This window comes from Vipera berus (assembly GCF_964194415.1).
Source record: "Vipera berus genome assembly, chromosome: 2".
Lineage (NCBI taxonomy): Eukaryota > Metazoa > Chordata > Lepidosauria > Squamata > Viperidae > Vipera > Vipera berus.
Window position 1 is genome coordinate 199,408,637 of NC_138203.1, and position 13,744 is coordinate 199,422,380.

Genomic DNA, 13,744 nt, shown 5'->3' on the forward strand with positions numbered 1-13,744 from the left:
AGCACCAGAGGGAAGGACGAGAAACAATGGTTGGAAACTGATCAAAGAGAGAAGCAACCTGGAATTAAGGAGAAATTTCCTAACAGTGAGGACAATCGACCAGTGGAACAGCTTACCCCCAGAAATCGTGGGTGCTCCATCACTGGAGATTTTTAAGAAGAGACTAGACATTCACCTGTCTGAGACGGTATAGGTTCTCCTGCTTGAGCAGGGGGCTGGACCAGAAGACCTCAAAGGTCCCTTCCAGGTCTATTCTATTCTATTCTATTCTATTCTATTCTATTCTATTCTATTCTATTCTATTCTATTCTATTCTATTCTATTCTATTCTATTCTATTCTATTCTATTCTATTCTATTCTATTCTCATTTAGTTACTATTGAAAGTATGTTTAATTAGTATTATATTGGCATTTACGGAGTGATATTTACAAACATAAATGATGACTTTTATTTGAATAACTGGAAAATTGGGTTGCTATCTACAGCTTATTAGTATCTGTAATTGGAAAGCAGAAAAATTGACAATCAAGCTACACAATATGACTAGAGGACTACATTTAAATTTGGTAAATTGCAAGTTGTATAGGCTTCATATAAACTGAAGTCACTTTCTAAATTGCCCAGCGAGGAGTGAGTAAATGGAGATTGGATCCAAGTACAACTACACTAGATTTGTATATTCCCCTACTCAAGCAGTAGGTGTGAACTAAAAAAATTCAATTTACAGATGCAGAGGGGGAGTGGTTAAAAGTTGTATCTCATCCTTGTTGTATGAGATATCTTGCAAGTGTGATTACAGGATGTATCCTACACACTCTTTCTGAAAAACAACTCTGTGGGTGCTTCTCAACACAAAGGGTTGCTGCCATAGTAACAGGGTGTTACTTAGCAAGCTTCCACTTTGCTTGGCCAAAGGGAAGAGTTTTGAATATAGAAAGGAGGCACAATCAATTCTGCCAGAATATGAATGGCTGCTTGTAGCAGCAGAAGACTGGTAGGCTTGCAAAAGAAGTCTGGATCTTGAAGTAATTGAAAATGTCCTTCTATTAGCCAGCCAAAGCAGTTACAGCTACGACAAGGGAACAGAAAACTAAGAAAGAGACAAATTCTGGATAGCCAAGATGTATAAAGATCGGAAAAACTGTGAAGTGGCCATGTGAAACCAGGGTCCCAAAAGAATCAGTAAAGCTTGAAGGGCAGTTAAGAGGACAGTGTAGAAAGATACAACATGTCCTTAGTCTGATAATGATGTTGATTTTGGGGTTACAGTCCACAATAACACGGTAAAAAAGATGCAGCTCCACCAGGAGCTTTCTTAAGGTAGGCAGGCTTCTTGGGTAGGTTAAGTATATTAGCAAAGAGGTAGTGAGGATTGTTGACCTTTGCTGCCAAAAATGTTATATTATAAAGTGTTATATTATAACTGGACTGGATTTGTCTTCCTCTCAAGCAATTGTATGACTGCTCTTTCACACTTAACCAAGGTAAGTGCATATTAATTCTGTGCAACTTCTTTATTTTTTCTATTGTGGAAAATTCTTTTGGATTTTTTGCAAACAACTCTGATGATTGTTTTGTTTATAAAGAAGCAAAAAAAGTTGCTTCCTCACCACTGCTTGATTGCCCATACTTACCAAGTAGCAATGCTATTCTCAGTGTATGTAAAGCCTCACTTTGATTGCACTGGCTACTGAAGCAAGATTGGAGCTGAAGTATTAAGAAATAAAATCCCGACTTTGAACGGTCTTCTATCTCCCCTTTGCTGTAGAATTTGAATATTGTTGGCCTTAATGATAGGGTGAGAAAATGAAAACGGAGTTTTCAGAAAGGTGAATTCTTGGAACCAAAAACATTATGCATGTATTTTATTCTTTGTAAATCCAAGCAAAAATTATTTGCTTCCTTGAACTAGGTTTTGGGGCTGGCTGTGCATTTTTACTCTTGTGATCTGTAGCGTATAATTTGTTAGAGAAAAGTTTTGTTCTTTTGTTGATGGTTTTTAATTTGGCTAAAAGAAAGAAAATAAAATAGTTTTGTGTGACCCCAAAGAAACAAAAAGAAGCATTGTTATGTACAAGCTGAGTGATTATATTGCACTGGGGCAAAGGTTAAAACTTTACTTTCACCTGCTTTTCCATAATCCTCAAGGTTCACTGTTTCTGTCAAAGATAAACGGGACACTATCAAATCATTGGCCAGCCATATAAAATTTAATTTAGACTCACTCCCAATAGGCATTTGTTCATCTATCCCTTTTCTGCCAGCCAGGGAAGTGATACCTAGGTATGTCTCTGTAGTTAAAAAACCTAGTCTGCTGGTTGAAGAGCAGAATAGAAAGTTTTTATATCTATTTCCTAACAAACTGTGCAGAATGACAGGTAAACCCTTGGATGCTTGCTCTTTAAGATCAGTAGGGTGAAAGACACTGGAGATACATTCATTTCTTTGCTAAGGAGATCTTTCATGACAGCTACTTCATTATTAATATTTGCCATTTGACACCTTTGAATTGTGTATAGTAAAAATGCCCTGAACTAACTGTTCCTTGTTAATATTTCTCAGATGGGTCTAGGACCACTTGGTGTGGCCAGCTTGCCACCATCAAGTCGCCTCTGCCCACTCACCACTGCCAAGTGGCCGCAGGATGACTCAAAATAGCCAATTCGCCACCGGGACAACTTGCCACGGGAGAGCCAGGTGGGCAGGCAAAAGTGCCAAACAGTGATGGTGGCAATAGCCAGGGGCTTCCCGTTTTCACATCCCCCTCTGCTGCTGCTGCCGCTGCCGGCCTTCCAAGTTCTGGGCTGTTCACAGTTCGGGCTGTTGGATGACAGTGGCGGTGTTCAGGCCATTCGGCGGTGGGCAGGACAGGTGGCAGGGAGGTGGTGGCTGATGTGCCCCATTTTCATATCCCTTGCCTCTGCTGCCGGATGTGAAAATGGGACACTCCCAGCTGCTGCTGCTGCCTGCCTGCTGCCGCCAAATGGCCTGAATTCTGAATGGCCCAGAGTTCAGCGTAGCAGTGGTGGCGACGGGTGTGTGTGAAAATGGGAAGCTCCCACATTCTGCCCACCCACCCACCTGCCTGCCTGCCTGCCCAGTTCTCCCTCCAGCCACCCATAGAGTGTTGTCCCTGCAGTGAATTGGCTGTGGTGAATTGTCCTTCAACGACTCAGAGGTGGTGAGTTGGCAGAGGTGACTTGTGGCGGCGGGCTGGCAGCAGTGAGCTGGCCGCACCAAGTTGCTCCGTTCCATCCTCAGATATGGGAGATTCCTGTTCCCCATCAAAGATCCTGATTCATATCATGTTTTGGGATTTGGTTGGGGAAAGATCTATCTTGTTCCATTCTGAGATGAAGAGCTTTTGGTTGTGCCACAAGGCAGGGCCTTCCTTTCGTGAGCGAGTGGTCGAAATAGCCCTCCAGCAAGAAACTTTATTGATATTGTACTGCCTCATCCACCAGGCATATTTATATATGTTTACTGGCCACTTTTAGAAATGCAATGAGATCTGTTCTTTACATTGTAGTCCCTCTGCTGGTGTATTGTTATATGAATGTGCTTTGCTAATACTTGATTGACATGTCTTTACATTGTAGTTACTAGTCTGAGGTTTAAATAAAAAATATGAAGGTAAACCACAAGTGAAAAGTTATATTGAATACCTACTTGAAAATATTCAAAAACAATGCATACAGAAGAAAAGTGAACATGAGCCCATTTCCACTAGGATCAGGGGTAGGCAACCTTGGCTCTTTTATGACTCATGGACTTCAACTCCCAGAATTCTGGGAGTTGAAGTCCATGAGTCATAAAAGAGCCAGGTTGCCTACCCCTGCACTAGTCAGTTGAGTAGTTATTATTATAAATATAAATGGTGGAACTCAGATGGGAACAGGTATAGCCAACAAAATTTCTGCCTTTCTCTTTCTCGATCTTCATGGAACATTTTGGAATAACTACAGCTTGGTTTCATGTTGATTATGAACAATTATTTCTTAAGCCATTTTAATAAAAAAGATACCATACTGTCTATAAATGCAATTCACTCAAAAAGTGACCCACATTCCTTAAGAAGAATTAAATCAAAAGGGTAAGAATTAGAGTAAGTTACTTGCCTTTGTTAATAAAAGAAATGAAGAATAACCAAGGGATTTTATTTAAAATCATTAGTCCAGTAGTACGGAAAGAAAAAAAAAGGGGGGGGGGGAGGAAATGGTACTGTACTCTGTAATTTTTAAAGTATAAGCAAAGAAAAAGCATCTCCCCCTTCTCCCGCAATATTTGGTGTAATTTAACTTGTAAAGAAATGAAAGAAACTGAGAAACTGGAATAAATAGTGATTTATTGATGTGATGGCTATAACTGGAGCTTCTGAGACAGGACAACTACAGGTAGTCCTCGACTTAGGACCATAATTCAGCCAAAAAATTGTGTTGCTAAATGAGACATTTGTTAAGTGAGTCTTAACATTTTATGACCATTTTACGACCTTTCTTGCCACTGTCGTTAAGTGAATCACTGCAGTTGATAAGTTAGTAACCCGGTTGTTGAGTAAATCTGGCTTCCCCATTGACTTTGCTTCTCAGAAGGTCGCAAAAGGGGATCACATGACCCCAGACCCACAACGGTCATACATAGGAACCAATTGCCAAGCTTCTGAATTTTAATCACATGATCATAGGGATGCTGCCAAGGTCATAACCACTTTTTTCAGTGCTAGTGCAACTTTGGTCACTAAATGAACTGTTGTAAGTCAAGGACTACCTGTACTGCTGTTAGAGTTCCTTTCTGCTTCTTAATTTCTTCATGATAGCCATCAAAGGTTAGGTTTACCAAATTTACCATTCATTTTTGAAATATTCTTCAGTTGTATCATAATTTAAAGTTAAACCCTGACACTATGGTTCATCCCAGAGAGATGATTTCACCTATACTTTGGTGGTTACATAGTCTTTTAATTTTCACTTATGTATAGAGGAACAGTAAGTTTGTTGTAGCATGTTTGGAGAGAAGCCATACTTGTCCTCTGCTTGTTACCGTATTAGCATAAATAACATTCATTTCTCTGATGCTACCTCATTAATTTATTTATCTGTCATCTTTATGATTCACTGCTCCCAGTGTGTCAGCCATTAATTATTATAAATACAAATTCTAATTGATGAAATCCAACTATGATAAGAAAACTAAAACTTCAAAGTACAATATAAATTCTATAAATGGGAGCAGTGCCCCTATATATTACATTATATGATTCCTCAATTGAAAACAAATATTAGGAAAGGGAGGCTTGAGTGTAGAAATGAGAGGGAGGACTTCATACATACGGTGCATCCCGCAAAAAACTCTTAACTTGGCCCTTTTATGACTTGTGGACTTCAACTCCCAGAATTCCTCAGCAGGCATGCTGGCTGAGGAATTCTGGGAGTTGAAGTCCACAAATCATAAAAGGGCCAAATTTGAAGACCCCTGCTTTTGCCCTAGTCAGTTCCAACAGGTTATCTTTCCGGGTAAGATCATTCAATAAATCTTTGGAGCTCTGGGTCTGTAACATATAATAATAATAATAATAATAATTTAATTTCTATATGTAAGAAGCTGCTCCTTCAAACAGATAGGCTAATATCTCCAAGCTATTTAAGGAATCATTTCAAAAACTGAAAATGAACATTTGTCAACTATCCTCTGTTTAAAGTTCTGCAGTTGTTCTCACACTGAAGCTCTGCATACTTAGTATGCAGTCAAGGAAAACTGTCATATCTTGTCAGTGTGTTGCAGTATTTTTACCAGGAGTTAATGCTCAAAATGAAAAGCATCACATTACATACACTATGGCATCTAGAAATGAATTTGTTTTGACAGCATCTTCTCTTAGTAAGAGTTTGTTGTCACAGGATAGGAGTTACCACACATAGACAATAATCTAGAGCTACGGTAGTATCTACATTATTTTAGTCAGAAAAGCTGGCAATTATACGCTAAGTATTGGAAAGAAAAAGAGAGGATGAACTTTAAAATTCACTTAACTGGTAGAAATAGTGAAATTAACAGCATTGATTAGAGCAGGTATCCCTAGCCTGTGAGCTTCAGCCCACTGCCGGGCCATGACCTATTTGCAACCAGGCTGTGTGAGTGGTGGGTTGGTGCACATATGCACGCAGCTCCACTCATGTGAGTGATGGACACCCACCAAATTGCCATTCACACAAATGAAACTACGCGCATGCGCACTTGCCCCTCGCTCAAAACCATCCTCTTTCCCCCCCCCATGCCGGGTTGCCAAGCCAGAAAAATTGGAGAACACTGGATTAGAGACAGTGGTTTAGAAAATTTATAAGTGTTTGGAAGCTGTGGAGTTTCTGCTTGTTAACTACAATAATCAATGGTTAAACAGAGGGCTTCAGAGATTAGTTTTATTCTTGGGGTTACCTGTTGACTGTTTTCTTTTTTTATATAAAGTGAACAGATGATGGGTCGACAGACTGTTAAATAAATAGATTTCCACATAGGTGACTTTTTTTATGAAACATAGTATTTTTATTAAATATAAATGGGAAAGTTTCTAATTACTTGCAGACCTGTTATATAACGGGGGAGAATGTACCAAATATATCAGATATATTTTTCAGCATTCAACCAGGGTGGACAGTTTATATTTAACCTTAGTGCTAATAAATATGTTTGTCATTTATTATATTTTGTACAAGTAGTTTTTATTTTTCTTTTGTCAGCACTTGATGTTTATTTTTTTCTTCCTTTTTGTTTTTCCCAATTTTGTATTTTAACTTTGGATATAGATAGATAGATAGATAGATAGATAGATAGATAGATAGATGATAGATAGATAGATAGATAGATGATAGATAGATAAGAAAGAAAGAAAGAAAGAAAGAAAGAAAGAAAGAAAGAAAGAAAGAAAGAGAAAGAAAGAGAAAGAAAGAAAGAAAGAAAAGTTTGACAGTTGAGTGGCAAAGGTCCTATTTCTTTCTTTCTTTGGAAATACTGTGAAGCAGAATATATTCTGGAAATCAGAAGCTCACTGACTGGCCTGCTGCAAAGTACTTTACATAACACAGAAAATACAATTGTTTCAAATGGCAGAAGCCCGCATGCTAGCATGTCAGGAACACTTCAATCTTGTGACCCTTACTCTGGCCATTGCATTAACTCCCAGGGATTTCTTAGTTCTCTGGTTTGTCCAGGACACTTTCTCAGGGTAGAATTAACCCATCCTGTGTGCACATTTTTGTTAGAGATGCTTGGTATATGAGAAACGAGAACTGTGGGAACCTTTAGACCAGGAGTGTCAAACTGCCGGCCTGCAGGCTGGTTACATCATGTGGAGGCCCTGCCCACCCCAGCTCTGGCAATGCAAGAAAAGTCGTGATACGTCACAACACGTCATGTGACGCGGCAAGTTTGACACCCGTGCTTTAGACAATACAGTATTTTCCCATTGCTTTTAGGGCTGCCAAGATAGGACTGTTCCAATGGGCTTTTGAAGTAAAGTGCTGTATTGCCATGATTGATTATACTGGCGCATGTGATTTTTACTTCATCGCTTTTATTGATTGGCAATTGTAATAATATATCTGTTTTATAGTTATGCATATTGTAAATCATCACAGTTTGCTCCAAATATGGTAGTATAAATGTGGAAGGAAGGAAGGAAGAAAGGCCCTCATTTCACAATAGCTTCAAACCTCATTAGAAGTGTTTGAAAGGAGCAATAATGTCAGAATAGAAAGTTGTAGCCCTGTTTTTAAAGTTCTTGGAGAAAATCCATGTGATCACTAAGACTGAACACCATCAATCTATTTAAAAAGTAATGTTTAGGTCAGCCCCTTGGTTTCTGTTTAACTAATTTAAGCCTGGGAACATTTTAACAATTGCACTTTGATTTATTGTGCTGAGATTGTAAGTTGAATTTTGGCCTTCAACCTATTGGAGTAGTTCTTTCTCTGGTCTGCAATTCTTAAACCTTGTCAACTTAATTTCATTATTTCTTTTCTGGATCCTGCAGAGGTAGTGATTTCAGTCTTTGAAAAGATGCAAGCACAAGAGATTCTAAGGAATTTACGCCTTCCAGAATTTGAAGACTTCAGCCAGTTTTTCCGAAGCCTACCAGCTTCTACTTTGGTGGGAATTGGTGCCTTTGCAGCTATCATTGCATATTGGTTTGTCAACCGTCCCAAAGCGGTAAAACCACCATGTGATCTCCTAATGCAATCAGAAGAAATTGAGGTGAGGATTATCTTGGTAGAATTAAATGTTATGGCATGCCTTTTCTCAGCAGTGCTTTTATTAGCAGTTGCTGTTCCTTTTATTACATTGATCTTTTGACAATTTTCATAAGTAGATTTGTAAATATTGTGGTCTGTCCATCTAATAATTAGTACAATGGCTGACCCAGAGAGGCTTTCCTGGGCCTTAGTTGTGAGGGACATGCTATTCTGCACGACGTTCATATTTAGGTACATGAAAAGAGTCTGCAAGTGATTCATAGTATGCATTTTATAGGATGTATTCTTTGTGTGATGATGTATGAGTCTTTTTAACAAATAGTCAAATATTGTCTTAGCAAGATTTTCAAGAGAAAAACTTGAGGTTAGCTCTGTGGAAGTGTATGAATTAAGGTAAAATGTCCCTTATTTGCTTATTAGAAGAAATCGTATTAGTGAATATGGTAATCCAAATACCAATACTTCAGCATTTAATTAGCTTGGTGTTGCTTAATAAACCACTTAATTATGGCAGAATGTGCTGAAGTAAAATCTGATTCAGGAAAAAGAATATCTTAAAGATATTCTTTGAAAAATAACATTTTACTGGGTACGTTTCCTGAATAACATGGATGATGCAATCAATTCTCTTAAGATTTTTTTTTATGTTGTTTATTTGTTTGAAGTATGCTGTGTAATCCTTGGAGATATATTTGTAAAAGCACAGACAAAACAAACTAATTAAGCTATTGAGATTCCTTTTATAGTATCTGTGAATCTTCATTATTGCCTTATTTAAAATGTATTTCATTTCCTTTGGAAACGATACACATACATTATTTGTTTGTGCTTGGGAGGGTTAAAACATGGTTATTCAAAAATGTTAATTTGAGATGTTCCATGCCCATGTTTGAGCATGACATCTTAGATCTTTGAAATAATTGTGGTTTGTGGAGCTATTGCTGAATTAATTGAGTTGTTTAATCCAGGATATATCTGGCATTTTTCTTGAGGAAAAACATTGAGCATTCAGTAAGCTGGAGGTGGTTCAACTAGAAAGGACAATTCAGCAAAAAAGAACCAAACCAGATATAGAAGATTTAAAACAATAACAACAACCAATTTAACACTATACCATTTTTCATCTCAGCAGTCAAATTAATATTTATTTGCTTTCTACCTTTCATGGCAGCTTAGCTTAAATTCCTAGAGTTTATTATATCTCCCCTCATTTTATTCCTACAGAGATTGGCTGGGCTGAGAGTAACTGGCTACATTCATCTAGAGAGCTTTGTGTTTGAGTGGCACTTTGAACCCAAGTTTTTCTGTCCTCACTTCTTAACTATGGCATTGCACTATAGGATAGTGGTGGCAAACCTATGGCACGTATGCCAGAGGTGGCACGCAGAGCCCTCTCTGAGGGCATGCACACCGTCGCCCCAACCCCGCCTCCCCCATGGCTACTTCCTCACCAGCAGTCACCCTGGAGGAGAGTCGCCCCCGGGCGTGGCCCATGCAGAGCAGCGCAACCAAGGACATGGCAGCCGGGCAGTGGGAACAAGACACCGCCCTCGCGCCCCATCACGTGCAGATGATGCTGCGGGGCACAAGCGCAGGGCGTGGCTGACATGGCGCTGCAGATGCGGTGCGGTGGGCCATGGAGGCAGTGGGTGGCCCTGCAGGAGGACGGGGCGGAGCATGGGGGGGCAGTTTTGGGGCACTCTGTGTCTAAAAGGTTCGCCATCACTGCTATAGGACATATATTTTTCTATTTTAATTATAAATTATGAAGGCATCTTCTTTATTTAGTACCACTAGTAGTGACATGCAAAATATTTCAAATTTGAATGGTTTAAATTTGAAGTGACCCAATTTCAGTCATTTTGAAGGAATTATTTTGAGCTCTAAACTGTTCATTTGCATTCAAGATGGCCTTCTGGTAGTGTTTTAAGTTTGACATTGTTTTCAACACAAATCAACTGATTCAAATTCAAAAAAGGCATTTCCAGTTTGAAAAGCTTCACATTTTGTACACTCTTTAACAGTCATATAAATTGATTGGCCTTTTTGAAAATAAAGTGCTGGACCATAGAGATTTTTTCTAGAACAGGGGTGTCAAATTGCCGGCCCACAGGTTGGATGCGTCACAACAAAACCGCGCCCACCCCATTTCCGGCAAGCCTTGGTGGAGCAGTGGGCTAATGCCTCCTTAAGTAACACCAGCTGCCTGCAATTAGTGCAGGTTCGCATCCCACCAGGCTCAAGGTTGACTCAGCCTTCCATCCTTCCGAGGTAGGTAAAATGAGGACCCAGATTGTTGGGGGCAATTAAGCTGACTTTGTAATAATGCCGCTTGGGGGTGTGTGTGAAAGCCCTAATAAGCAGGCATATACATAGAATGAAGGCTACTGCTAAGCTTGTAAGCCGCCCTGAGTCTTCGGAGAAGGGCGGGATATAAATGGAATTTTAAAAAAAATGGGGGAAAAGCTCCGATACAGTGTGTGACGTAGTGAGTTTGATATGTCTAGTCTAGAACATGGGTAATCTACATATTTTCTGGATATTTTCTCTTTCTAAAGTTGTATTTGAATTTGTTTTAAGTTTTATGTTTCAAATGATTTGATACTGTATTTCTTCACCGCCTGGTATAGTTTATATCTGTAGCTGATTCTTGCAGGAATATTCTACAATTTTTAAAAGAAAGGCATCTGAAGTGATAACATTCATTTTTAGAAGCTCTATTCAAATTCTGGATGCTCCACTGAAATTCTTTTGCATTCCTTATTATTATTTGTTTTGCATGTTCAATATTTGCAACCATATTCTATTTATCAAGTCATATTTGAATTTAAGTTTCTTAATAGTATTTAAATTCCACCTTATGAAAATTTGAGTTGTTGTGGAGATACCCCTCAGTTATTGATAGCTGGAGGAATTCCTTGGCTGAATAGTTCCTTTTCTGTGACTCTCCATCCCACAATGATAATTCTTTAAGTCCAGGCTGTAGGCAAGTAGTATTGAATGATGGATGTTTTTGAGAAAAAGAATCTTTGGGGCATGAAATCGGAGATTGGTCTATGCTTCAACCTTATTCCTTTTTTCCTCCTGAGCTACATAATCTTTATATGTAAAACTGAATATTTAAACAGAATAGTTTTTAAAAACTTAGTTCTTTATTCTATTATTATGGATAAATTTAATGGCCTCTATATTTTATAAATTAAAGATAACCCTACAGTATCAACCAACATTTTGGGGGGACTATTTCCCTGGTGTAGATGTTTGTAAATACATATATTCCAATTCATACATATGTGCCCATGCAGAGATGGATGGAGAATTCACTTTAACTTTGTACTTTGGGGGCTTGCCTGAGGCACAGTAAGGAAAAATATTTACAGATCTGCTTGACATAAGCATTTTAGCAGTGCATTCCCAACAGTTAAACAAAGGAATTGTGCACATATTCTAATACCGAACCTAATAATTAATAAGATACTATTGATGTGTTTCCTCACTCAAATTATACAGAATAATACTGTACTGCAAAATACAAAGCATTGTACTTTGAATTGCTTGCAACCTACATTTTGACACCATTTAAGAGCCACGGAAGCTCAGAATTACTAATGGTGAATCTGAGCAATCTTTTTTTTATTGAAAAGTTTTAAAATGCATTTTTAGAACATATACCCCATCTCCCCCACCCCCCCTCCCCTTCCCTCCCTTCCCAACACTCCGCCCCCGACTTCCCAGAGCTGAATACAGGGTATTACATCATACAATCTTACTCTAAAATATTCTAATTACTATAATTACTCTTTAAATCCTATCGCGCTTTAACTCTCCTTAACCATAGAAAAGATAAATAATATATCCTCTAATTATAATAACTAATAATTATTCATATGCTAAATGATACTTTGTAGTCCCATATTTATTCTGAATATAATCAATCCATCTTCTCCATTCCACTATATATCTTTGTTGCAAGTGATCTTTCACATATGCCGAGATTTTGGCCATTTCTGCCAAATTCGAAACTTTCAAAGTCCATTTTTCTATAGTAGGCAGATCCTCCTTCTTCCAGTATTGCGCTACCAAAGGTCTTGCAGCTGTTATTAAGTTCTGCATCAATTTAGTTTCTATAGCAGTACAGTCAGTGATAATACCCAACAAAAACAATTGTGGTGAAAATCTTATCTTTTTCTTAAAGATCTTCTGCATGTTCCACCAGATTTTGATCCAAAAAGCTTTAACTTTTTTACAAGTCCACCATACATGATAATACGTTGCATCATCACAACCACATCTCCAACATTTTGGCTGACAATTTGGATACATACATGCTAATTTTTTGGGATCTAAATGCCATCTATAAAACATTTTGTAAAAATTCTTCCTTAAGTTTTGTGCCTGTGTAAATTTAACATTCCTAACCCATATTTTCTCCCAAGTGTCCATTATTATTGGTTCTTGAAAATTCTGGGCCCATTTTATCATACAATCCTTAACCAGTTCCGCTTCTGAGTCAATTTCTATCAATGTATTATATATCCTTCTTATATGCGCTCGACTTTGATCTCTAATTTGCTTTACCAAATTCCCATCTGATATTGAAATACCAATTTTCTGATCTTCTTTCCATCTGGCCTGTAACTGCCCATACTGAAACCAAGTTTGTACTATTTTTTCTTCTTTTAGAATATTAAAAGTCTTCAATTGCCATTCATTCTTTTCCAATCTAAGAATTTCTTTATACAGTATGTTATCACATCATGTTTAAATCCCACATTTATATTTTCTATTGCATGTTTAGGTATTGCCCAAATAGGAATTTTATAATTCAACTTATATTGATATTTTTTCTAAACTCTCAACATGGCAGACCTTAATATATGTGTTTTAAAAACTTTATCCACTTTTTTGTCATACAATAAATAAGCATGCCAACCATATAACAAATCACACCCTTCAATATTCAATAATCTCCTTTGTGTTAAATTAAACCAATCACTAATTGACGATAATGCTGCCGCCTCATAATATAATTTAAGATTGGGCACTTTGAGACCACCTCTTTCACGTACATCTTGCATTATCTTAAATTTAACTCTCGGTCTCTTCCCTGCCCAAATAAATTTATTAATACCTCTCTGCCATTCCTCCAAATTTGAATCTTTTTTGAAATAAAAATAAAAATTTAGGTAAAACATTCATTTTCACAGCTGCAATTCTTCCCAATAAAGACAGTTGTAATTTTCTCCAACTAACTAGCTCTTTTTGTATTTTTGACCATAAGAATTCATAATTATTCTTATATAATTTAGTATTTGAAGCTGAAAGATGTACCCCCAAATATTTAACCTTTTTAACTATTTCAAATCCCGTTAATTTTTCTAAGGCTACCTTTTGTTCTATGGTCATATTTTAGACAATATCTTAGTTTTTTGTCTGTTTACCTTGAATCCAGAAACTTGTCCATATTGTAAAATTATTTCCATTAAATCTATAACT

The 13,744-nt window shown here is 37.6% G+C and overlaps 1 protein-coding gene across 1 annotated transcript in view; it reads left to right on the forward strand.

The window, feature by feature from the left end:
- ACSL6 (acyl-CoA synthetase long chain family member 6) overlaps positions 1–13,744 on the forward strand; it is a gene marked incomplete at its 5' end in the record, with an annotated part of 94,859 nt that overhangs the window by 46,479 nt on the left and 34,636 nt on the right. Inside the window, one exon of the mRNA XM_081317075.1 lies at positions 8,029–8,249. Within this exon, the coding sequence (XP_081173201.1) occupies positions 8,029–8,249 (221 nt within the window). The remainder of the gene's footprint in view (positions 1–8,028; positions 8,250–13,744) is intronic.